At 39.7% G+C, this 27,212-nt stretch overlaps 1 protein-coding gene across 5 annotated transcripts; it reads left to right on the forward strand.

The window, feature by feature from the left end:
* The first annotated feature begins 56 nt into the window (after positions 1 to 56).
* NIF3L1 (NGG1 interacting factor 3 like 1) lies at positions 57 to 27,111 on the forward strand. Of its 5 annotated transcripts, none has more exons than XM_055345663.1 (7): positions 57 to 378; positions 1,868 to 2,328; positions 3,168 to 3,330; positions 4,842 to 4,968; positions 6,980 to 7,118; positions 16,845 to 16,928; positions 22,689 to 25,561. In XM_055345663.1, the coding sequence occupies exons 2-7, from the start codon at positions 1,893 to 1,895 to the stop codon at positions 22,871 to 22,873; spliced, it is 1,134 nt and encodes a 377-aa protein (XP_055201638.1). In that variant the 5' UTR covers positions 57 to 378; positions 1,868 to 1,892; the 3' UTR covers positions 22,874 to 25,561. The 5 variants fall into 5 exon arrangements, with proteins under 5 accessions (XP_055201638.1, XP_055201640.1, XP_055201639.1 ...); XM_055345665.1 differs by having other exon boundaries at positions 58 to 155; XM_055345664.1 differs by lacking the exon at positions 57 to 378 and adding an exon at positions 570 to 666.
* Positions 27,112 to 27,212: the final 101 nt, after the last annotated feature.

Below are 27,212 nucleotides of genomic sequence, written 5' to 3' on the forward strand. Positions count from 1 at the left end.
CCTCAGCCCGTCCGGCCACGCCTGGAGGCCCTGCGCAGGACCGGAAGTGGCGAGTGCGGGCCTCGCGTGGCGCCCCGCCGTCATTGCGCCCTGGGGAGGTTGTGAGGGCGTTTCTGGGAAAGGAGGCAGAGCGGGGAGACGCGGGCCGGAAAGTGGTGTGTGGCTGGGGAGCTTAGGGCTCCCGGGGGGAGGGCAGGAGTGCTGACTGAGAGCTTCCTGCCGCGTCTGGCCTCTGCCTTGCCCTGGAAGCGGCCTGAAGTGGGACGGAAGTGAGAGGTAGCCGGCGTAGTGCAACGGTGCAGCTGGCAGGCTGTAGGGCGGGGGCGTGCCACGCTAGGCCTCGTTCCCCGCCGTCCCGCGAAACCTCGCGAGCACAACGTAAGCGGGACCCTCTTCTCATTCTTGAGAGGGCGAAGCGACAGGGGTCGGGTAGTTGGTTACACAGCCGCGGCCCTGCGAGTCGGGCTGGCTGCCGAGTGGGCGCCCCCCCCCCACCGCCGGCGAAGCCGCCCCCCGTTGTTGTGGCGGCGTCAGGCCACGCCGCTTCGCTGCTTCCCGATCCGTGAAGTGGGAGGGTGGTGGTATTTTCAAGGGTTCTTTCAAATTTAGCCGTGAATCTCAAAACTGTGTTGGCCCCCGGGGCCTGTTTCCCGCCCGCCAGCCTGGGTGAGTGTGCAGAGCGCAGCGTCGGTGCTTGGAATCCGCAGAGGGAGAGTGGCATGAGGACCTCGAGCTCTCACGCGACCCCAGGCTCCAGTGGGTTTTGGAGGCCCCACGTCACTTGAGAGCAGACACTGAATAAGTGCGCACACCTCATAGTAAACATTTTTTTTTGCTGAAAACATACTTTTTTTTTTCAACGAATTTGTTGAGCATTTTTATTGAAAAAGTTGTTTTTGAAATTAGGTTATTAGTATTTGATTAGATTTTCGATTGGCTGTGCTATACCTTGTCAGTTATTATGCATATTATGAATGCTTTTCTTCAAAAATAGAAATATTCCTGGATTTTTTTAAATTTTTATTTGTAGGACAGTGGGTGAATTCTTTTTTCTTTTTTTTTTTAAGATTTTATTTATTTATTCATGAGAGATAGGCAGAGAAGCAGGCTCCATGCAGGGAGCCGGTGGTGGGACTTGATCCTGGGACTCCAGTATCGCACCTTGGACCGAAGGCAGGCGCCAAATCGCTGAGCCACCCGGGCGTCCCTGTACCTGGATTCTTTTTTTTTTTTTTTTTAAGATTTTATGAGAGACAGTGTGGCAGAGATGCAGGCAGAGGGAGAAGCAGGCTCCATGCCGGGGGCCCAACGTGGGACTTGATCCTGGGACAGGATCACGCCCTGAGCCAAAGGCAGATGCTCAACCGCTGAGCCACCCAGGCATCCCCTGTACATGGATTCTTAACTGGAGTTGACTCTTAGTTTTGTATAGGGCCTAGACACTGGAAATGTTTGTCAAGAAAAGCTTTATTTAGGACTTGGAAGGAAGGGTAATATTTAGAGAACTGGAGAAGGGAAGAGGATGATTAAAGCAAAGATGAGAAGAAAAGAACCAAGGTGTGTGTGGGGTGGAGAAAGTGGGGATGAACATTTGTGTATTATGTACCAAGCTCATGTTAGGTGACTTACACGTATTAATTGATTTGCTCCTGTGGGTAGCCTCTGATGTAGGCTATAGGGTCTCCCGTTTTGTAAATGAAAACAACCTCAGGGTAAATGACTGAGTTACCACGTGCTGGTAGGTGGCTGACTCTGCATTTGAACCCAGGGGTATGTGACTACACAGCTCTTTTGCTCCTGTGCTTTGCTCCCTCAAAGGTCCAGGCCTAAGTATGTACCTGTACCATTTTCTGTGTTTTGGCTTCAGATACTCAGTGTTACCTGATTTCTGTATGTTGTCGTCTCGTGTACGCCTCATTCCCAGAACAGTCCGGCTTGTTCATTCCCTCATCTACAATTCTTGCCATTCCTCCATGGATTTAAAGGCGCTCCTTTTCTCCTTGAATGACTTTGCATCCCTCTCCCTTGCTGAGAGTTGGGACAATGTTGGCTTACTGGTGGAACCAAGCCCACCACACACTGTAAACACACTCTTCCTTACCAACGACTTGACCGAGGAAGTGATGGAGGAGGCGCTGCAAAAAAAGGCGGACCTCATTCTCTCCTACCATCCACCTATTTTTCGACCCTTAAAGCACATAACCTGGAAAACCTGGAAGGAGCGCCTGGTGATCCGGGCTCTGGAAAACAGAGTTGGTATTTACTCTCCTCACACAGCCTATGATGCTGCACCCCAAGGAGTCAACAGCTGGTTGGCTAAAGGGCTTGGTGAGAAGCCTTTTATTTTTTCATGTTTAATATTTCCCCTACAAATCCTTTGAAAATTTTAAAGTGTCTTGAATAGAATGTTAACTGCTTTATATGTGGGTACCATTATTTTATTTTTACCTATTTAAAAATAATGTGAAATCTGGCAGTTGTATTTGATAAGTTTTTATCCTTAATGAATAAGGAAAGCATAGGAAATCGTCATTGCTGTGAGTCCTCACTCATGGAGCAACGTGCCTAGCACCCAGAAATTTGAGAAGTGCTTGTTAAATTGAGTCAAAAGCTCAGACTTCTCCAGAATCTACTTCATATTGTCAGTAAAATAGATATCAGAGGGTTTTTTTTTTTTAAGATACCAGAGTTTTATTGCTTACTCATGCTCCGTGCAATGGAGGACTTTAACTTATGTGTTTTAGCTTTATTTTTTAGTAAGTTATTTTAGTTTACTCATTTGGAGCTGAAGCTTTTGTGATGACATATCTGGATTAATGTGGTCAAGTAGATTATGAGCATTTGCAACCTGAATGATGATTTACATGAAGAAGTATAGGAAGCAGTCACAATTCTGTACATCCTCTAAGAATTCATGAGTCAAGTTTTTGTGATATTTAAGAGTTCTGGAAAATAATTTTGAAAGTAAATTTGAAAAAAAAAAGTAAATTTGATTTTGTATATTTGTGCTAAATCCCTAGAATATGGGGGCTCTTGGATGTATAGGTAAGAGATGTGTGTGTATATAAGTATCTGAGAATCAGTCTTTAAAAACTCATTTTTTAAAAGTTGTGCTCATAATGGTTTCTCTTTTTAATTAAAAAAATAAAGCACAATTTTTTCCCCAGGAGTTTGCACCTCCAGGCCCATACATCCTTCCAGAGCTCCCAACTACCCTACAACGGGAACACACAGAGTAGAATTCAGTGTTAATGGTACCGAAGACCTGGACAAAGTTATATCTGCAGTGAAACGAATTGCAGATGTTTCTGTCACTTCTTTTTCTACTAGGTACGATATATTTTCCTCCTTTTTTATGTGTATTTGTATGAATCTTCCTTATAAATTCTATAACCCCAGTATTTAGGTCTGAAACAAATTGTTTTCCCCCAGGGTGGGTTTCTAAGGCAGCCTACTTCTCATTTGCATGTGGGTGCTCCATGGGACCCTTTCAAAACAATAAAAATGACAAGTAACACTGTTTTCTATGTGGGAGGGACTATGCTACACCTTTTACTTACAATATTTCTAATTCTCCTGATAATGTTGAAAGGTGGTGGTTTTTACTTGAGAGGATATAGATAAACCCTACCTTAAAATAATTTTTGTTTTGAGATTTTATTTATTTATGAGAGACACAGAGAAAGGCAGAGACATAGGTAGAAAGAGAAGCAGGCTCCCTGCAGGGAGACTGATGTGAGACTTGATCCCAGGATCACACCCTGAGCCAAAGGCAGATGCTCAACCACTGAGCCACCCAGGCATCCCTAGATAAACCCTACTGGTAACACATTACATAGGTTTACTCTCTCTCTCTCTCTCTCTCTCTCTCTCTCTCTCTCTTTCTCTCTCTCTTTTTTTTTTTTTTTAAGATTTTATTTATTTGTTCATGAGACACAGAGAGAGGCAGAGACACAGGCAGAGGAAGAAGCAGGCTCCCTGAGGGGAGCCTGATGCGTGACTCGATACCAGGACTCTAGGATAATGCCCTGAGCCAAAAGCATATGCTCAACCGCTGAGCCATTAAGGCATCCCTATAACAGTAGTTTCAAAGTGAGGTCTCTGGGTCAGCAACATCAGCATCACCTGGAACTGTTAGAAAGTTAAACTCTCAGATCCCTAATAGACCTACTGGATCTGAAACCCTGAGGGGGAGAGTTCAACAATCTGTTTTTAATAAGTCTACAAGGAGATTTTTGTGGTGCCTGGGTGCACAGTGAGTTAAGTGTCCAACTCTTGGTTTCTGCTCAGGTCATAATCTCAGAGTCATGAGATTGAGCCTTGTTGTCAGGCTCCCCACTGAATGCAGAGACTGCTTGAGATTGTCTCTCCCTCTCCCTGTGCCCCTCTCACTTGTGTTCCGTGTCTCAAATCTTAAAAAGTCTACAAGGAGATTTTGATGCATGCTGAAATTTGAAAAATATTATTCTAGAAAATAGTTTGATTTGGGATTGAATCCTAAATTTCATGTAATCTAATCTCTTTTATAGGAGGGTGTAAACCATAGATCGTTCAAATATGTTTCACAGGGTGCTTGGGTGGCTCTGTTGGTTAAGCATCTGATTAAGCATTCGAGTCTTGGATTCGTCTCAGGGTTACAAGATTGAGCCCTTGTGTCAGTGAGGTCCAAGTTCAGCACAAAGTCAGTTTGGGTTTTTCTCACCACCACCCCCATCCCATTTTCTGTGAGCACACTCTCTCACTCTCTTTTTCTCTCAAGTAAACAAAATCTTTACCAAAAACTACATCTCATTTACATTTATCCTACAGCAGCAAGTGATTTTTTTTTTTTTTTTAAATAGGACTGATGATGAAGAACAAACAAGGATTAGTCTGAATTGTAGTCAGGAGGCTTTGATACAGGTGGTGGCATTTCTTTCCCAGAGCAGACAATTCTACCAGAAGACTGAAATTCTGTCACTGGAGAAGGTAATAAAAATATATTACTGTGCATTTTTATTGATAGATCATTATCAATTGTTAGATTGACAGGCTATTGACTTTTACATAAAGAAGCACAAGGTGGTGTTGAGGGGTAAAATACCCTGGAGAATATATTGAGAAAGGGAGACATGCCAGGAGTGGGAAAGTGTTGGTAGATGTTTTAGTTCATTCAGGCTTCTATAACAATTTGGGGCAAAATACCCCAGCTTATGAATAGCTTATGAACAACAGAAATTTATTTCTTACAGTTCTGGAGGTTGTGAAGTCTAAGATCATGGTATTAACGGATTTGGAGTGGTATCTGGTGAGGGCTCACTTCCTGGTTCACCAGCATTGCCTTCTCTCTGTGTCCTCACATAATGGGAAGGACTGGGATCTGTCTTGGAGCCTATTTTAGAAGCAAACCCCAGTCATTTCAGCTCCCCTCTCATGACTTAAGTACCCTCCCCCAAGGTCTCTGCCTCCTAATACCATCGTCTTTGGGGGTTAGGATTTCAGCATATGAATTTGTGTGGACAGACACATTCAGGTCCTAGCAGTGCAGTATATATGTGTGTGTGTGTGTATTTTTTTTTAAGTTCTGCTTTTGGGGGTACCTGAGTGGCTCAGTACATTAAGTCTCTGACTTGATTTTGGCTCAGGTCATGATCTCAGGGTCATGAGGTAGGGTTCTATGCTGGGCATGGAGCCTGCTTAAAATTCTCTCTCCCACCCACCTCCCACTCACATGTGCACTCTCTAAAAAATAATTTTAAAAATTCTGTTTTTTTATTGAAGTATAGTTGATACCCAGTATTACATAGCAGTACTTTTTAGGGTTAGAGACTCAGTTACAGGTTCTATCCCTTTTATACCCTCTGCCTGGACCATTTTATTTGCTCCTTTTACCTGACTACAATTCATAAGATGATTCCTGTATCTTGATGTTCTGGCTCAGAATGCTTTCTTAAGATAAAAAGTTTAAAAACCCATATTTCCAAGGACTCTCTGGACATTTCCACTTAATGGATCCCACAGGTACTTCAGCACATAACAAATATTGACCTCATCCTCTATATATTTTATTTATTTGTTTATTTATTTATTTTTGAGAGAGAATGTGCGCACCCGTGAAAGCAGGGTTTGGGAGGAGGGGCAGAGAGAGGGAAAGAATCTTCAGCAGGCTCCACCCTGAGATTATTACCCAAGCCAAAATCAACAGTTGGACACTTAACTGACTGAGCAACTCAGGTGCCCCTACGTCAACCCTTTACATATTTTTTCTGTTTCATTGATGGCATCATCATCTACCTTATTTTCCAAGTTTCTGCAACCTGCTTTGCCTCTCCTAAATCCAAGCCCTGCTTAGTTTGTCCCCAAGTCTGAACTGTTTCTCTTTGTTTGCGTTGTCACCACAGTACTTGAAATTCTGATCTTTCATCATCTGGGACATGAGTAGTCTCGCTAGTGAGCCCCTACAAGAGACAGCCCATGATTTTTAGCATAATGTACAAAGCCCTTCATGACTAGCTATGGCTTCTGTCCCCATCCCTTACTCTGCACACCAGCTATAGTGTCTGAGCTCATGCCTTTACACATTATTTCACCTATCCCTTTTCTACCACACTACACCTGACATCACTCCTTTTTTTAAAAAAAAAAAACAACTTTTTTCTGGTCTGGGAAACAAAAGTCCGTAAAGCCTTTGATTCCACTTCGTCCAAGTACTCCCACCTGAACTCCCAGCTCATTTATTTTGTCATTGCTTTGGCTCCCATAAAATAGTACCTCTCTTGTATTTAAGCACTTTTATTGCAGTTAGTTAACTAAACATTTGCCTTTACAGAACACTGAGCTCCTAGAAATCAGAGAATGTTTTTGTCATTTTTGCATAATGAAACTTTAGCCTGGTACTGGGTATAGTAAGCTCACAGTGCATGTTTTATTGTCCTCAGCATTTGCTGTTTGTTTTCTAGGACTGAAATGGACAGTTTTTCTAACTTCTGTTTCTCTTCAGCCTCTGCTTCTACACACTGGAATGGGACGGTTGTGCACACTGGATGAATCTGTTTCCTTGGCAACCATGATTGATCGAATCAAAAGGCACCTTAAACTATCTCATGTTCGCCTTGCTCTTGGGGTAGGAAGGACCTTAGGTAAATATGTACTGTTTATTTGTCCAGTGTACCTACTAATGTAGTATTATGTAGTATTTGGGCCAAATTTTAGCTCTTGGTTATATTAATATAAGTGACAGGAAACATTAGTTCACAGAAGATGGATGGTTTATTTTATCAATCAGGGTGGGCTCGGTTATCTCATTGGCTCAAACAAGATTTATTTATTTTTTTTTAATTTTTTTTATTTATTTATGATAGTCACAGGGAGAGAGAGAGAGAGGTAGAGACATAGGCAGAGGGAGAAGCAGGCTCCATGCACCGGGAGCCCGACGTGGGATTCAATCCCGGGTCTCCAGGATCGCGCCCTGGGCCAAAGATAGGCGCCAAACCGCTGCGCCACCCAGGGATCCCTCAAACAAGATTTATGTCTCTCGTATTTGGTGTTCATTTCAAGTCAGCAGAAGTCTCCTCACCATAGGCTGATCAGTGTTGCAGAGGAGGCATTTCGGAGGGTCTTAAACACATCAGTTAAACATTCTAGCCTGGAATGTTTTCTGTTCAACTCTTGTCCAGAATTAATCACACTGCCAGTGCAAGTCAGGGCATGAAATGTAGTCCTACCATGGGCCACGAAAAGAGCTGTTAATTATTATTGCTCTAATTATAATGTATAATATAATTTTATTATATTTTACAATACTGGTGATATTTTATAGTGAGGTGATAAATAGTGATCCACTACAGTTTGAGTCTTGTATAGCCAGTGTCTTATCTTTTGGCTTTTCCCAGTATCTTGGAGAACAGAAGAAAGGAACAGAATAGGGCAGCCCGGGTGGCTCAGCGGTTTGTGCCTACCTTCAGCTTGGGGCATGATCCTGGAGACCTGGGATCAAGTCCCACGTTGGGCTCCCTGCATGGAGCCTGCTTCTCCCTTTGCCTATGTCTCTGCCTCTCTCTCTCTCTTTCTTTCTCTCTCTTTGTATGTGTGTGTGTGTCTCTGTGTCTCTCATGAGTCATGAATATCTTTAAAAAAAAAAAAAAAAGGAACAGAACATTTGTTGGGCCTAACAACGTACTGAATGTCCTAAGTATGTGAATTCCTACTGCAGAGGCAGTGAGTGGAGCATAGTTGTTATGAGTGTAGATTCTGAATGACTTGGGTTCAAATTTATCTGTCCTATTCGCTGCGTGACTTTGACAAGTTATTTAACACCCCTGTGTCATGGTAGTCTCATCTGTAAAAACTGCAGTAATAATAAAACCTGACTCATCAAGGTAGTATAATCCATGTGACAGGGCACAGTGACTGGCACACATTAAGTCTAGTACATGTTAGCTGTGTGGTAGGATTATTATTCCCATTATATTTCAGGTGAAAAAATTGACATTCAGAAATATAGGTAACTTAGTCCACAACAACTCATGGGAGTTAGTTTCCAAAGAAAATGGATGGTAGAGATGAGATTTGACTTCTGATTCAACTCCAAAACTGCTTTTTTGATTATTTTCTTTCAGACTTAAAATTTTTATTTGATTAATTATTTTTAAAGATTTATTTATTTATTTTAGAGTGCATGGGCATGTGTAGAGGGGTGGAGAGGGGCAGAGGGGGAGAGAGAAAATCCTAAGCAGAGTGTACCACAGGGAGCTGGGAGTGAGGCTTGATCTCATGACCCTGAGATCATGACCGTAAGATCAAGATCTGAGTTGAAACTCAGAGTCGGATGCTTAACTGTGTCACCCAGGCGTCTCTGTTTTATTTATTTTTTTTAATTAAAGTGTAGTTGACATATAATGTTTCGTTAGTTTCAGGTGTACAACATAATGATTCAGCAAGTGCTCACTAAGTGTGGCCACCAATCTGTCACCATACAATGCTGTTAAAATACCATGAACCATATTCCCTATGCTGTACCTTTTGTCCTCATGACTTATTCATTCTGGAAGTGTCTCCTAACTCCCCTTCACCTATTTTGTCCATTCTCCCTCCACTCTGGCAACCATCTGTTCTCTGTATTTATGGGTCTCCTGCTTTTTGTTTTTTTAGATTCCATATATAATTCCTCATATGGTATTTGTCTTTCTCTCTCTCACTTTTATTTCACTTAGCATAAAACCCTCTTCATCCATCCATGTCAAGATCTGCTTTTTTGTGGCAGAGTAAATGTTCCATTATGTCTGTTTACTGCATCTTTGTCCATTCATTTATTGATGAGCATTTAGGTTGCTTCCTTAGCTTGGCTGTTGTAAATAATGCTGCAGTAGACATAGGAGTACATATGTCTTTTCATGTTAGTGTTTTTACTTTCCTTGCATAAATACCTAGTAGTGGAATTATTAGGTCATGTGGTATTCATATTTTTAATTTTTTGAGGAATCTCCATACTGTTTTCCACAGTGGCTGTACCAGTTTGTATTCCCATCAACAATGGATGAGGGTTCCTTTTTCTCCCCTCCTCAGCAACACTTATTTCTGGTCTTTTTTACTTCAGCCTTTCTGATAGGTGTGAATGATACTTTATTGTGGTTTTGATTTGCATTTCCCTGATGATGAGTGATATTGAGCATCTCTTCACATATCTGTTGGCCATCTTTATGTCTTTGGAAAAATGTTAGTTCAGGTCTTCTGCCCATCTTTAAATCGGATTATTTGAGTTTTTTTTTTTTCTTAGTGTCTAGTTGTGTAAGTTCTTTTATATATTTTGGATGTTAACCTGTTATTGGATTCATCATTGCAAATGTCTTTTTCCATTCAGTAGATTGCCTTTTTCATTTTGTTGATGGTTTTCTTTGCTGTGCAAAAGTTTTTTATTTTGATGTGGTCCCAATAGTTTATTTTTGCTTTTGTTTACCTTGCCTGAGAAGACCTATCTAGAAAAATATTGCTAAGGCTAATGTCAGGGAAATTACTGCTTATGATTTCTTCTAGGAGTTTTATGGTTTCAGGTCTCACATTTAGGTTTTTGTTTTAGTTTTTTTTTTTTTTTTTTTAGATTTTATTTATTTATTCATGAGAAACACCAGAGAGAGAGAGAGAGAGAAGCAGAGGGAGAAGCAGGCTCCATGCAGGGGGCCTAAAGTGGGACTCGATCCTGGGTCTCCCTGGATCACGCCCTGGGCTGAAGGTGGCGCTAAACCGCTGAGCCACCCCAGCTGCCCTCACACTTAGGTTTTTAAACCGTCTTGAGTTTGTTTTTGTGTATGGTGTAAGAAAGTGGTCCAGTTTTATTCTTTTATGTGTAGCTGTCCAGTTTTCCCAGCATCACTTGTTGAACAGACTTTTTCCCATTGGATATTCTTGTCTCCGTTATCAAAGATTAATTGACCGACTATAAATGTGGGTTTATTTCTGGCTTCTATTCTGTTCCATTGATCTATGTATCTGTTTTTGTACCAGTACCATGCTGTTTTGATTATTAAACCTTTGGTATATCTTGAAATCGGAAAGTGTGGTGCCTCCAGCTTTGTTCTTTTTCAACATTGCTGTATCTATTCAAGGTCTTTTATGATTCCATACAATTTTGAGTATTTGTTCTAGTTTTGTGAAAAATGATATTGGTATTTTGTTAGGGATTGCATTGAATCTGTAGATTGCTTTCAGTAAGTATGGACATTTTAACAGTATTCTTCAAATCTATGATAATGGAATCTCTTTCCATTTGTGTTATATTCAATGTTTTCTATCAGTGTGTTATAGTTTTCAGAATAGAGAACTTCGACCTCCTTGGTTAAGTTTATTCCAATTTTATTCTTTTTGGTGCAGTTGTAAATGGAATTGTTTCCTTAACTTCCCTTTTTGCTACTTCATTATTAGTGTATAGAAGTGTAACATATTTCTGTATATTAACTTTGTATTTTGCAACATTATTAAATTTATTTATTACTTTTAATCATTTTTTGGTGGAGCCTTCAGGTTTTCTATGTATACCATTATGTCATCTACAAAACGAGTTTTATTTCTTATCAGTTTGGATATGTTTTGTTTTTTGTTTAATTTCTATGACTAGGACTTCTGGTGGAAGAGTGGGCATTCTTATCTTACTCCTGATCTTACAGGAGAAGCTCTCAGTTTCTCATCATTGAATATGATGTTAGCCATGGGTTTTTCATATTATAGCCTTTATTATGTTGAGGAATGTTTCTTGTAAACCTGCTTTGTTGAGGAGATGTTGAATTTTGTCCAGTGCCTTTTCTGCGTCTCTTAAGATGATATTATTTTTATCCTTTGCTTTGTTAATGGGGTAAATTACATTGATTTTATGACTATTAAAGCATCCTTGCATCCCTGGAATAAATGCTGCCTAATTATGGTGAACGTATTAAATGTGGTTGGCTAATATTTTGTTGAGGATTTTTGCATCCATGTTCACCAAGAATATTGGCCTGTAGTTTTGGAGTGTCTGGTTTTGGAATCAGGGTAATGCTGGCCTTATAGAATGTATTTAGAAGCTTTCCTTCCTCTTTTATTTTTTGGACTAGTTTGAGGAGAATAGATACTAACTCTCTTTAAGTTTTTGTTAGAATTCATCTGTAAGTTCATCTAGACTTGTATTTGTTGGGAGTTTTTTGATTACCAATTCAATTTCTTTACTAGGAATCAGTCTGTTCAGATTTTCTATTTATTCCTGATTTAATTTTGGAAGATTGTGTATTTCCAGGAGTTTATTCATTTCTTCTGGATTGTTCAATTTGTTGGCATGTAATTTTTCAAAGTAGTCTCTCATCCTTTGTATTTCTGTTGTGTCAGTTGTTACTTCTCTTTCATTTCTGATTTTTTAAATTTGGGTCCTCCTTGTTCTTCTTGATAAGTCTGGCCAAAGGTTTATAAATTTTATCTTTTCAAAGAAATGGCTCTTGGTTTCATTGATCTTTTCTTTTTTTTTTTTTTATAGTCTCTTTCACTTATTTCTGCTCTTATCTTTTATTTCCTTCCTTCAGCTGACCTTAACCTTGGTTTTGTCCTTTTTCTAGTTCGAGTGTAAGGTTAGATTGTTTACTTCAGGTATTTCTTGTTTCTTGAGGCAGGCCTTCATCACTAAATTTTTTTTAGACCTGCTTCTGTTGTGTCTCAGATTTTGGACTGTTGTGTTTTCATTTTTATTTGTCTATATGTATCTTTTTATTTCTTCTTTGATTTCTTTGTTAACCATTGGTTTAGCTTTCATATGTTTGTGGTTTCTTCCAGTTTTTTTTTTTTTCTTGTGATTGCTTGCTAGTTTCTTGTTCTGTGGTCAGAAAAGACCCATGATACGATTTCAGTCTTAAATTTATTTATTTATTTATTTATTTATTTATTTATTTATTTATTTATTTTTTCAGTCTTAAATTTATTAAGATTTGTTTCATGTTCTCATGTGCTTTATCCTGGAGAATCTTCCATGTACACTTGGAAAGGTGTATTCTGGACTTTTTTTGGATAGAATGTTCTGTGTATATCTGTTAAGTCCATCGACTAATGTATTGTTCAAAGACACTGTTTCATTATGGATTTTCCACCTGGATGATTTATCCATTGATGTAAATGGGTGTTAAAGTTCCCTACTATAATGGTATTACTGTCAGATTTTCCCTTTATGTCAATATTTGCTCTATGTATTTAGGTGCTCCAATGTTGGATGTAGATATTTATACTTGTTATATCCTATTTTTGCATTGATTTTTAATCATTATGTAATGCACTTCTTTGTCTCTTGTTAGTCTTTGTTTTAAAGCGTATTTTGTCTAAGTGTTGCTGCTTCAGCTTTTTTTTTTCTTTTATCTTTTGCTTCCATTTGCATGGAATATCTTTTTCCATTATTTCTCCTTCAGTTTGTATGTGTTTTTAGGTCTGAAGTGAGTCTAAAGGCAGCCTATAGTTTGGTCTTGTGTTTTATCTGTTCCACCACCCTAAGTTTTTTGATTGGTGCGTTTAGACCATTTACATTTAAAGTAATTACTGGTAGTTATGTACTTGCTGTTGTTTTGTTCATCCTGGTTGTTTATGTAGTTCTTCTCTGTTCCTTTCTTCTTCTCTTGCTCCCTTTTCTTACAATTGATGATTTCCTTTAGTGTTATACTTGGTTTTCTTTCTCTTTTTGTGTATCTGTTATAGGTTTTGTGATTACCAGGAAGTTTATTTATGGCATCCTAAGCATATAGCCATTTATAATTTTTAAAAGTTTTTAAAATGAAATTTATTTATTTGACAGAGGCAGGGGGAGCAGCAGGCAGAGGGAGAGGGAGAAGCAAGCTCCCTACCCAGCAGGAAGCCTGATACTGGGCTTAATCCCAGGACCCTAGGATCATGACTGGGGCCGAAGGCAGATGCTTAACTGACTGAGCCACCCAGGCACCCAGTCATCTATAATAATTTGATGGTCACTTAAATTGGAACACTTTTTTGAAAAAGATTCATTTGTTCATTTTCAGAAAGCAAGCAAATGAGGGGAGGGGCAGAGGGAGACAGAGAATCGTAAAAGCAGACTCCCCACTAGCATGGAGCCTCATGTGGGGCTTGATCCGAGGACCCCAAGATCACGACCCAAGCCAAAATCAAGAATTGGCTGCCAGGGGATGCCTGGGTGGCTCAGTGGTTGAGCATCTGCCTTTGGGTCAGGGCGTGGTCCCTGAATCTGGGATCAAGTCCCACATTGGGCTCTCTCTGGAGAGCCTGCTTCTCCCTCTGCCTGTGCCTCTGCCTCTGTGTCTCTCATGAATAAATAAATAAATCTTAAAAAAAAAAATTGGCTGCCCAGCTGACTGACACACCCAGGTGCTCCAGTTGGACCACATTTTAAAAGGACTTCTTTTTTACTCCCTCCTCCATATTTTTTGTATATGTTATTTTATGTCTTTTTATTTGTAACTTTCAATTATGGATTTTTCTTTTCCACTTAAGGAAGTTAATATTTTTTGTAAGTCTGGTTTAGTGGTGATGAGCTCCTTTAACTTTTGGTTGTTTGGGAAACTCATTTTATATCTCCTTCAAATCTGAATGAATATCTTGCCAGGAAGATTATTATTGATGGTAGGCTTTTTTCCATTTAGCACTTTAAATATATCATGAACATTCCTTTTTGGCCTGTAAGATTTCTTCTGAAAATCAGCTGATAGCATGATAGGGTTTTCCTTATATATAGCTTTTGCTTTTCACTTGCTTCTTTTAAAATTCTCTTTTAGTCTTTGACATTTCAATTATTATGTGTCATGGAATGGACCTCCTTGGGTTCATCTTTTTGGAACTCTCTGTGCTTTCTGAACTTTGATGTCTGTTTCCTTCTCTAGGTCAGGGAAGTTTTCAGCTATTATTTTTTCAGATAAGTTTTCTGCCTCTCTCTTTCTCTTCTCCTTCTGGGACCTACATAATGCTAATGTTTGTTAGCTTGATGTTGAAGAGATCCCTTCACGTGTTCTCATTAAAAAATGTTTTTCTGGGATACCTTGGTGGCTCAGCAATTGAGCGTCTTCCTTCAGCCCAGGGTGTGATCCTGGAGTCCTGGGATTGAGTCACGCATCAGGTTTCCTGCATGGAACCCACTTCTCTCTCTGCATCTCTCATGAATAAATCAATATTCTATTCTATTCATAGAGACAGAGAGAGAGGCAGAGACAGAGGCAGAGGGAGAAGCAGGCATCATACAGAGAGCCTGACGTGGGACCTGATCCAGGGCCTCCAGGATCACGCCTTGGGCTGCAGGTGGCGCTAAACTGCTGCGCCACCAGGGCTGCCCTAAACCAATAATATCTTTAAAAAAAATTTTTTTTTTTCTTTTGCTCTTCAGGTTGAGTGTGTTCCATTACACTGTTTTTCAGATTGCTGACCTGTTCTTCTGCATGCACTAATCTGTTGATTTCCTCTACCTTTTTTTCATTTAAGTTATATTCTTCAACTCCCATAAAGAGTTCTTTTATATATTTTATATTTTCTGTCTCTTTGTTGAAGTTCTCACTGAATTGTTTTACTCTTCTCTCTAGTCCGGTAACCATCTGTATGACCATTATTTTAAACTCTTTACCTGGCAATATTGTTTATTTCTGTTTCATTTAGTTCTTTTCTGAGGCTTCATCTTGTTCTTTCATTTGGAATATATGTCTCAGGCTCCTCGTTTTGCTTGACTTTCTATGTTCATTTCTATGAATTAGGCAGAACAGGTACTGCTCCTAAACTTGAAGGAATGGTCTTGTGTATGGGCCTTCCTGTATAGTAGACTGTGTGTGATTTTGGCTGGCAGCAGCAGTGTCTGGCATGGACTGGGAGTCTCAGGGCACTCTGCACTAGGGCTGTCCTAGTGGGATGGCGGTAGCTAAAGTGGGTATTGACTGGGATGGTCCCAAAGCTCTCAGAGAATGCCGTGGCAGGACAACTGAAGCTAAAGTGAGTGTAAGCCAAGTGTCTCAGGGTGTTCTGTGCAGTGGGTGCCTCAGTGGGGCAGCTGGAATGGAGGTGGGGCATGGGCTAGGGAGGTCCCTAAAGCACCCTGGCAGGACAGCTATAGCTGAAGGTGGGTATAGGCCAGGGGATCCCAGGGCTCTCCGTGCAGAGGGTGCCCTCAGCCTCTTTTAAAATACCCCCAGGTGTGCCTGGATGGCTCAGTCGGTAAAGAGTCTGACTTGATTTTAGCTCAGGTCGTGATCTCAGGGGCCTGGGATCAAGCCCTGTGTCAGGGTCTGTGCTTGGTGTAGAGTCTGCTTGAGGATTCTCTCTCTTTCCTCTTCTCCTAATCCTGCTCACACATGCACACACTCTCAAATAAATCTTTAAAATATTTCAGAGTAGTCACTAATGAAGTGCCCATTCTAGAAGCCTTAAGGGCTAAATAATTGTTGGATTTGGGCTTCAAAGTTTCTGTTATTTTATTCTTTAACTCTTCAGATGGTCTTTTTTTTTTTTTAAGATTTTAGTAATTTATTCAGGAGAGTCACACAGAGAGAGGCAGAGACACAGGCAGACGGAGAAGCAGGCTCCATGCGGGAAGCCTGATGTGGGACTTGATCCCAGGACTCCAGGATCACGCCCCAAGCCAAAGGCAGATACTCAACCACTGAGCCACTTGGGTGTCCCTATTTATTTATTCATGTCTTTCTTTTCTTTCTTTTTTCTTTTTTTCTTTTTCTTTCTTTCTTTCTTTCATTTTATTTATTTATTTACTTATTCATTCATTCATTCATGAGCACACAGAGAGGGGCAGAGACACAGGCAGAGGGAGAAGCAGGCTCCATGCAGGGAGCCCGACACGGGACTCAATCCCGGGACTCCAGGATCATGCCCTGGGCTGAAGGGAGGCACTCTACTGAGCCACCCAGGTATCTCCCAGATGTTCCTTTAAATTGAATATGATATTTAAAAATATGTGTTATATTAATTTGTAACATACTTTTAACTAGCTCTTTTTATTTCTCACCTGAGAATAGAGATAGTACCTGGCCCACCTCTCAATGTTGCCTGGAAACCCAGGAGAGGTCACTCTACTGAGCAGCAGGGAGGAAGCCTAGAGCTGTCCTGTTAGCACTCTTTGGTGGTACCTTGTGTGGGCTGTGCAGCCACATACATCTGAAGAAATAACAGCCCTGTGCTGGACTACTTATGCAATACCAAAGAATAATTTGCTTGTTTATATGAAGACATGTTTTGTTATTTTTTAAAATTTAGTAAGCAAAGTTCATATACTGTTGATGAGACCAGGAGTGATACCTGCATTACATGAAGTATTTTTTATACAAATTGTAATATTAAAATGAAGGGGAATTGTAAAGTATTGGTCTCTTGTTTGTTTTATCTTGAAGAGTCTCCAGTCAAAGTCGTGGCCCTGTGTGCTGGTTCTGGGAGTACGGTGCTACAAGGGGCAGAGGCCGACCTTTACCTCACAGGTAGGACAGCCTTTGGGTCTCCCTTTCTTTTTTGTGTGTATGTTTTCTCAATGTTGGTTTATTTTTTACAAGATAAAAAATAGAATTTAGGATAGCACTTACTATATAAATGGATCTAACAACTGTAGTTTGTCCTGAACTAAACAGGAACTACAGTGAAATTGGAGACAGACCATAATCTTTGTAGAGGGGGAAAAATTGGACAGCCCGGGTGGCTCAGCGGTTTAGCGCCACCTTTGGCCCAGGGCCTGATCCTGGAGACCCAGGATCGAGTCCCACGTCGGACTTCCTACATGGAGCCTGCTTCTCCCTCTGCCTGTGTCTCTGCCTCTCTCTCTCTCTCTCTCTCTCTCTCTCTCTCTCTCTCTGTCTCTCGTGAATGAATAAATAAAATCTAAAAAAAGGGGGGGATCATTTAACAGTTTTTTTTAAAGACCTTATTTATTTATTTGAGTGAGAGCATGCACAAGCAGGGGCAATGGCAGAGAGAAAGGGAGAAGCAACACCCTGAGGTCATGACCTGAGCTGAAGGCAGATGCTTAACCAGCTGAGCCACCCAGGTGCCCCAACAATTTATTATTAGATTATCTAAAAGACTCACGTTCAGCATGTGTCTTCTTCTTACACATGATTTCTCTTAGATTTCATGTCAATTAATGGGACACCTTCTACGTTTCCATTTTATTTTATTTTTTTTTAAGATTTAATTATTTATTTGTGAGAGAAAGAGAGAGAGAGAGAGACAGACAGACAGACAGGCAGAGGGAGAAGCAGGCTTCATGAAGGGAGCCTGATGTGGGACTCGATCCCGGGTCTCCAGGATCATGCCGTGGGCCAAAGGCAGGCACTAAACCGCTGAGCCACCCAGGGATCCCCAAGCCTGAATGTTTATCTTGTTTCATACAACCTTTGTTTTCTCTGGTTAAAATGCCTTTCTTGCCCCTTTCTTTATATTTCTAGTGATAAGTTGAGATACCTCCTCTGAGAAGGTTTTTCTGACACTGTATGGCTCCTGCCCTGATGGTCATGCCTTCCTCTCCAGTCCCCATTGCTTTGTTCTTTTTTATTTTTTATTTTTTTTTAGTTTTTTTTTTATGTATTTATGATAGTCACAGAGAGAGAGAGAAAGGCAGAGACACAGGCAGAGAGAGAAGCAGGCTCCATGCACCGGGAGCCCGACGTGGGATTCGATCCCGGGTCTCCAGGATCGCGCCCTGGGCCAAAGGCAGGCGCCAAACCGCTGCGCCACCCAGGGATCCCCATTGCTTTGTTCTTAACCTGCGGTATATATTTCTATTGGACAGTGTTTGTTTGGCACTTTGGCTCTATGCTTTGTCCTTGAGCATAACATCTAATAGGTAATGTGACTGCTCATTCAAAAGATTTGGAGGCGGGATCCCTGGGTGGTGCAGCGGTTTGGCGCCTGCCTTTGGCCCAGGGCGTGATCCTGGAGACCCGGGATCGAGTCCCACGTCGGTCTCCCGGTGCATGGAGCCTGTTTCTCCCTCTGCCTGTGTCTCTGCGCCTCTCTCTCTCTCTCTCTCTCTCTCTCTCTCTGACTATCATAAATAAATAAAAATTAATAAAAAAATTTTTTAAAAAAACAAAACCAAAAGATTTGGAGGCACTTTGTACACTTGCCCTACGTGCTGCATTTCCACCTCTGTTCCTCCTTAGGGTTAGGAGAGAGGCAGTTAAATACTTTTTTCAGGGTTCCTGGCTGGCTCATTCAGTATGAGCTTTTGTATGTTCCTCATTCAGTAGAGCATGCAACTCTTAATCTCGGGTTTGTAAGTTCGAGTCCCCCATTGGGTACAGAGATTACTTAAAAATAAAAATCTGTTTAAAAAATTACTTTTTTTTTACTTCCAGGACCAGAATCCAGGGTTTTAACCCTCTGGCTATTCCCATGGCTACTTCCTAGGCCTCTCCATTACTATTCCTTCTCTGAACTTACTAAAAGTGTACATGACCAGTATCTGTTTTCTATTCTTCTGAAGATGTAAAATTTGTATAAGCCCTCAAACTTGTACTAGATTGAAATAAACTTTCAGTGTATAAGGAGTTTGACAAAATACCTACAGCATTATATGACTATTTTTATTTATTCATTGTTTTAATTTTTTAAATATTTATTTTAGAGAGAGTGTGTGCATGTGTGAGCCAGGAGGTAGGGGCAGAGGGAGAAAATCTTCAAGTGGACTCCCTGCTGAGCAGGGGGCTCTACCTAGGGCCTTATCCCACAATCCTGAGATGATGATCTGAGCCAAAACCATGAATCAGATGCTCAACCAACTGAGCCACCCAGGTGCCCCTACAGTTAATTTTAAAATAGTCATTTGAAAATTAAAAAATTTAAAAAAATAAAATAAAATAATAAAATAAAATAAAAAATCATTGAGCTCAGTTCATGATCTCAGGGTTGTTTGATCAGGCCCATTGTCGGCCCCCTGCTCAGCAGGGAGTCTGCTTGTCTCCCTCTCCCTCTACTCTTCCCTTTGCTCTCTTTTGCTCTCTCTCTGTTAAATAAATACATATTTTAAAAAATAAAGTTAATTATAACATTTTACTTTGGAGGAATTTCAGACCTGTAGAAAAGTTGCAAGGATTGTACAATGAGCTTTTGTATGTCCTTCACTTAAGATTAATGGTTATAGGGGCACCTGGGCTTAGTCCGTTAAGCATCCAATTCTTGATCTTGGTTCAGGTCTGGGTTGTGAGTTCAATCCCATGTTGGATTCCATGCTGGGTATGGAAGCTTACTTAAAAAATAAATGAATAAAAATAAAGATTGCTAATGGTTATATTTTGCTACATTTGCATATTCTGTGTCACATATATGTATGCATGTATGTATGTCTATAAATATCTATGAGTGTGTGTAAATATATTTCTATTCATTTGTTTTCCCAAAACCATTTAATAATAAATTGTATACGTGGCCTTTTTATCTTATCACTAAATACATCAACATAAACCTCCTAAGAACAAGGACATTATATAACCATGGAAAGAGATCAAATACAGGAATTTAACATTGTTAAAACATTTATTTAAAGGACCCCTGGGTGGCTTAGCGGTTGAGCCTCTGCCTTTGGCTCAGGGCGTGATCCCGGGGTCTTGGGATCGAGTCTTACATTGGGCTCTCTGCGGGGAAGCCTGCTTCTCTCTCTCTGCCTGTGTCTGCTTTCTCTCTGTGTCTCATGAATAAATAAACAAAATCTTTAACAACAACGACAAAAAAAACCCAAAACACTTATTTAATATGTAGTCTATATTTGAATTTTGCTAATTGATCAGAATTGTTGCAATTTTTTTTTAAGATTTTATTTATTCATGAGAGACACAGAGAGAGAGAGGCATAGACACAGGCAGAGGGAGAGGCAGGCGCCATGCAGGAAGCCCGATGTGGGACTTGATCCCGGGTCTCTAGGATCTCGCCCTGAGCCAAAGGCAGACACTCAACCGCTAAGCCACCCAGGCATCCCGTCTTGTTGCATTTCTTTTTCTGATTGATATCTAGTCCATGATCACTGCATCTAGAATAGTTCTTCAGCTTTGTTCAGAGCACTGGCACTTTTCTTGAAGAGTATAGGCCATTTGTTTTGTGATATATCTCTTAATTTGGGGCATGTGATTGTTTTCTCATAAATAATTACTTTCTTAAACTGATTTTTTAAATTATTAAGCAATATGTGCATAAGATAAATTAATGCAATTCAGAATTGTTTAAAGCCACACATAGGCCTCTGTTGATGTTCATCACCCTTTGAGCAGAACATGGTAGTATCAGGTCGTTAAGGGTCTTATTGTGGAAAGACCAGCAGATGGAGAGCTTGCTCCTTGCAGATAGAAATATTCTCTCATTGCTCTTTCTTTCCCACAGCTACCATCCTGAGCTAGGCTTCTCTTCCCTTTGCCTTCAGCTAGTTTTTTTTTTTTTTTTTTTTAAAGCAGTTTGACATCTTTTCTTTTCTTTTCTTTTTTTTTTTTTTTAAGATTTTATTTACTGAGGTACCTGGGGCTCTCAGTGGTTGAGCCTTGCCTTTGGCATGGGTTGTGATCCCTAGGTCCTGGGATTGAGTCCCACATCAGGCTCCCCACAGGGAGCTTCTCCCTCTGCCTGTGTCTCTGCCTCTCTGTCTCTCTCATGAATAAATTTTTAAAGATCTTAAAAAAAGAAAAAGATTTATTCAACAGAGAGAGTGCACAAGTGGGGGTGGGGAGCAGCAGAGGCAGAGGGAGAAGCAGGCTTTCCACCTAGCAGGGAGCCCAATGGAGGGCTGGATCCCAGGACCCCAAGACCATGACTGGAGCAGAAAGCAGACACTTAACTGACTGAGCTACCCGGGTGCCCCTGCCTTCAGCTAGTATTACAGAGTCTTTGTAGGTTCCCCCACGTCCATCAGAGCATGTGGAATCGTTCAGACACCAGACTTGTCTCTCCTGAAGCATGGCTTCTAACGGAGCCCATTAGGGTCTTTTCTTCTATTATAGATTAAAATATTTTGCTGTTATAGATTAAGATATTTTAGGGGTTCCTGGGAGGCTCTACTAGTTAAGCATCCCAATTCTTGGTTTCAGCTCAGGTCATGATCTCAGGGTTCCAGGGTCAGATTCTGTGCTCAGCAGGAAGTCTGCTTGAGATTCTCTCCCTCTGCCCCTCCACCCAAGTGCTCTCTAAAATAAATAAGTAAAATCTTAAAATACACACACACACTACAACTTTAAAAAATGCTTGAATAAAAACTGTCCCATATATGAAATGACATGTACTGGGGAGATGGGAAAAATGTAAGGGATTGAAAATTTTTCAGGGGAAAAAAGTTTTTCCTTATTTTTTTAATGCTTTTAGAGCTCTAAACAGATTTCAATATTATGCTTGTTATGAATAAGCCAAATTGTACAGTATATTTTTGCTGGTAAATTAGAAGTCATCAGATTCACAAGTGGGGTTTTTAAAAAATGCAAAACACTTGAGTTTTCCTAAAATCTTTTTCCAAAAGACGAGAAATCCTCTTGTACTAGAAACTTCAGGATTTCTAGAAATTTTGCCTAAGTCAAAGGAAAATAAATGCCATGTTTTTATTTTTATTTTTTACCTTGTCTTTAATTTAGAAATAACCTTAAATTTATTTCATCCTTATGAATTAGACTAGAGCTGATGCTGAAAATTTTGGTGTTCATAAAGCCAAAAGGAGTCTTTGGGAAGTACACCCAGGATTTTCTATACCTTTTAATATTTATAGGAGTTTTGTTTTGTTTTGTTTGTTTGTTTTTATAGGAGAGATTTCTGAAAGCCCCAGTTCACTTAGTTTTTAATTTTATAATGGAAGCATTTTGGGGTTTTTTTTTTGTTTTGAAGTAGGCTCCATGCAAGGCATGGAGCCCAATGTAGGGCTCAAATTCATGACCCTGAGATCAAGAGCTGAGCTGTGATTAAGAGTCACCATCACTCAGGCACCCCAATGGAAACATTTTGAACGGGTGTTCTTATAGGTCTAGTTCTGACTGTTGTATATGTGGGTTTAGATACTTGACTTGAGTCTGCCAAGGAGAAAAAATTGGGAGTTCTCAGTGGGATGGTCTTTCTCTTTCTAATTGGAGAACATGTAATAAAGCCTGAATATAACTTTCTAGATTTATGTGTAAAGTTCTGCTTTTTACACAATGAGAACTTGGTATTTATGCAGTTATGGTTCAGCATTCTACAGACTCTGTGTCTAATATTTAAGTATTTGCTCTTTCCTCTGTTGGCAGGTGAGATGTCCCATCATGATGTTCTGGATGCTGCATCCCAAGGAATAAATGTCATCCTCTGTGAACATAGCAACACTGAACGAGGCTTTCTTTCTGATCTTCGAGATATGCTGGGTGCTCACTTGGAGAATAAGATTAATATTATCTTGTCAGAAACAGACAGGGACCCTCTTCATGTGGTATAAAACATACAGAAAGGACAGGATGACAGTCTACAAACCAATTGGCTCCAACTTGAATGTATAACACAAATCAGAGACTCCTCCTGGAAGAATGTCTTAAAATGTATATTATTTCTGGTTTGTAAATCTGTTCACCAAATGTTCTGTAGCTCATATGGTGAAAACCATAACATAACTACCATTCAAGAATAAGTATTCATTATAAGATAATTAAGATTATAAATGTAAAGCATATATTCATTATAAACTCCAGGAAAGATCCACTAAAATCTGTTTACTTAGCATTCTGGTAAGTTGCTTGAGCAACTCCTTTGCTTAATTATAGATGGGATGTGTCATTCTAGATCTCTCTGTCCTTGGCTAGTTTAAAATGTACTTTAAAAAACTTGAGATTGGAATACTTATTTGTAGATAGTAGCCTGCAGAGGGTGATAAGGTCTGTCTCTATGTTCCCATTCCCAGATCACTAATCTCTCAGCTGAATTTCAGAATCAGGATGAGGCTTTATTTTTTTGTTTCTTTTTTTCTTAATATACATGGTCATTATTCATGACTGTTTTAGTGCTTTTTAGGTAACTCACCTGGAATTTTATTAGTATTATAAAAAGATGGTTAGCTTCCAAAATATTCCCATTACCATACGATAACTAGTTTTGTGCTGGGCACTCTCAGGTATGTTATAAACACTTTTAATCTTTAGAAACAAGAATACAGGTATTATTATTTCCATTCTACAGATGACTAAAACAGATTACGGAGTCTGCCCAAGGCCACATAGCTAGGAAATGATGGGAGTTTGGACACAAACTCAGGTAGTCTGGTTCCAGAGTCTGTTCTTAACTCCTTTTTAATGAACATTGATAATAAACCTGATACAGGAGGTATGTAAGAAATTCTGAAGGAAAAGAAATCCATTTTAACTGGGATTTTCTCAGATAGTATGGGAGGCTTTTCTTTTGAATCCTTCTATGCATATTTCCAGTCTCTCAGCACAGAGCTTTTTCCTTTGGAATGACAAAAGCAGATCTTTTAAAATACAGTCTAAGATGAGAAAGGAAAGAATTTTACATTTTTTTTTCATTTGTTTTTAATTGACGTTCGATTTGCCAACATGTAATACCAGTGCTCATCCCATCAAGTGCCCTCCTCTGCTGTCACCCAGTTACCCCATCCCCCCTTCGCCCACCTCTCCTTCCACAACCTGCATTTCTTTTGTGGGACTCTTTTCCTACCAATCATCTTCTGGAAGACTTGGTATCCTAATTTACACATTATTCTCGGTGGTTCACCTCTAATATTGATTCACTACAGAAATAACCAATAGGACTGAGCCTTAGAAATGACCCTGATTCCAAGGTTAGAGGAGGCAAAGGATCAGAAGCCAAGGAGAAAGCTTTGATGAGGGATGGTCGAGGTCAAGGTCTAGGGAATGGGAGAGCAGACGGCTTGGAGATGATGCCTGAGAGGCTATTGTAATTACATACATGCTGAAGATCCGCAGGGGGCCTACAAAGGAGGTTTCCTGGGGAAAGGGTAGGATGCAATCAGGCACAGCTTGAACAAACACTGGAGAAGCAGCACAATGCATTGAAAAAGCCAACGATTCACTTATTACTGTCAGGGCAGAGAGCAGGAGGCAGGAAGGGTACGGTCAGAGATGATGCTTCGGAAATAGCTTGGGGACAGGGATTCTTAAACCTTTTTTTTTTCTTTATGGCACCGAAGGTAAGATGTGATCTCACCTTGAACATTTATTCATGCTGAAGGTTGTAGATTAGTGCCTTTTGCTGAGTTTCAGAAAGGATCTAATGGATCAAAGATTTTGATGATGATTAGACATGCTATTGCCATTTTTTTTTTTTTAAAGAATGCCATTGTTACTACAATTTTTAAAGTTTTGGGATGCCTGGTGGCTCAGTGGTTGGGCATCTGCCTTGGGCTCAGGGTGTGATCCCGGATTCCCAGATAAATCCCACATCGGGCTCTCTGTGGGGAGCCTGCTTCTCCCTTTGCCTGGGTCTCTGACTTAAAAAAAAGTTTCTAAATAAAATATCCTCAAATATGTCCCTCTGTAGTTTTGTTTTTAAGTATCACTAAAGATGAATTATTTTCACTTGTCAGATTTTCTGAACTGTTAACTTTAAGGTGTTAATTGTATATATCATTGCTTTTTTTTTTTAAGATTTTATTTTTAAGATTTTATTTATTCATTCATGAGACACAGACACAGGCAGAGGGCGGAGCAGGCTCTTTGCTGGGAGAGGGAGCCAGATCCTCCGTCTCCAGGATCACAGCTGAAGGCGGTGCTAAACCACTGAGCCACCCCGGCTGCCCCACTGCTTTTCAAATTTTAATGTGCAGAATAATGTATGGAGATGGAGTTTTAAAATGCAGATTCTTAAAATGCTGATTCAGATACTTGAATGGGGCCCAAGCACTTCAGTTCCGGAGAGAGAATGCTGCTGTTGCAGGATGTTAGGTAACAAAATAAGGGTGGTGACCTAAATACGGGAGGGCTCAAGGCCGAAGTGTGGTAGATGCCAAAATGGTTATGAAAACACGGTAATTAGCTTTCTATTAAACTCAGTTTAAAATATAACTTAGTTATATTTTCCATAGCATCAGTTATTTCAAATTTATTTTCGGCAAATTAAGAATACTGTAACTTAATAAAGCTATTAAAACCCCATATTTCTTCCTTCATATTCCTTACAACTCCTCTATCTAGCATAGAGCCTTCTACGTAGTGTTCAATAAACATGAATTAAAATGTTTTAACAGCAGTTTGAAATACCAAGATAGGAGACCCTCCTAAGGGAGAAGTAATTACAGGAAGCCTGAGAATAAAGTCCTTTGCGTAACCCATTTTTATCCATCAGTTTTAGGAGCCACAGTCTGATAACGCAGGCCCTCTGATGGCTCAGGACTAAGCTGCAAGAGTCTCCTCGCTTCCTAGAATGTAGGAAAATACAGTGCTACGGCTCCACATTTGAATTAGAAGAAATAGACTTCTAAAGTAAGTTTTTTTTTTTTTTAAAAAAAGAGATAAGCAAAATCTATTCCCTAAATTCGCTGATCTTTTATATGAAATGCTCACTTACTAAAATTAAAATGACAAACATGCTAAGAAAGTCAGTTTCTAGAGTATCACAGGAACAGATTTAGCACTCTGCATCAGGAATTCAGTGGTGTTTAATCAACTCTTGTAGAGTGTAAGAATGCCTGTTCTGCATCCCCTATGCCGTTTTTGGACCTGTTCATTTGGCCATTTTATTAAGAGCAGCCAGAAAAATCAAGGTTTTGAGGTCTGTTGACCCTTGTCAGAAGCAAGTAATGTAAGTTGGAGGCTTAGCAGTCAACTTCTTAACTGATAGAGTGTAAGGAACACTGATACTGAAACAAGTTAAAGTGTAGGATAATTCTGCTAAGATATTCAGATGTGTAAGACGCACTTAGAAAATTTTTGAAGGACTTAAAAATATTTTTAGTAAAAAACCAGTACTATAAAAAAGTGATTCTATCCAAATTGGCTTTTTATTTATTAATAAGACTGTTGATACATACTGCTTGCAAATAGTATGGACACAAAAATTATAAAAATAAACCAGTAGATATTTAAGGGTGAATGCAAAATTTGCATATTAGGTCATTTAAAGATTTTATATACTTTGTTATAAGTTATAAACTAGATATATTAAGCAAAAAAAGCAAGGTGCAAACGAGCACGTATCATATGCTACCATTTGTGTTTTTAAAAGGAGATATAGACACACCCTTCCATGTGCATAGAATACCTCTGGAGGAATAAACTATCACTGGTTGTGTAAGGGACTGGATCGGTGAAGGGGAAGGAAACTCACTTTTCAGTGAATATCCTTTGGTAATAATTTTAGAATCAAATTTATGTACTAGTTTAAATATTTTGATTATATGTAAGACTAAACAAACCCTCATACATGGACTTAACCAAATTAATCATATGCCACAAAGAGAAATGACTTAAATTCGGAGCATTTTGGGAAAGTTTCATGAAAGGGGTTTACAAGATAAAATTTACTGCATCCGCAGCTCTCACTTATTTTGGTGATATTTTAATGAAGAATTTCATTTCCAAGTATGAAGTATTTTAGAGAGTATGTGAAGACTATGAGCTGACCAGTGCCCAAGGTTAAGCCTTTTTCTCTTTCTTCAGGAAAAAACCTTGGTAAATATGGAGAGGGCTTAAAAAAAAATGTAGAGGGCTTGAAACTGTTACTTTAACAAAAAAAACTGAAATGTCTTACAGTGAGTTTTGGGTCTACTTAATCTAGAGAAATCAAGATTAAAATCAGACATTAATATG

Source organism: Nyctereutes procyonoides, unplaced genomic scaffold (genome assembly GCF_905146905.1).
Source record: "Nyctereutes procyonoides isolate TBG_1078 unplaced genomic scaffold, NYPRO_anot_genome, whole genome shotgun sequence".
In the NCBI taxonomy this organism is placed as follows: domain Eukaryota; kingdom Metazoa; phylum Chordata; class Mammalia; order Carnivora; family Canidae; genus Nyctereutes; species Nyctereutes procyonoides.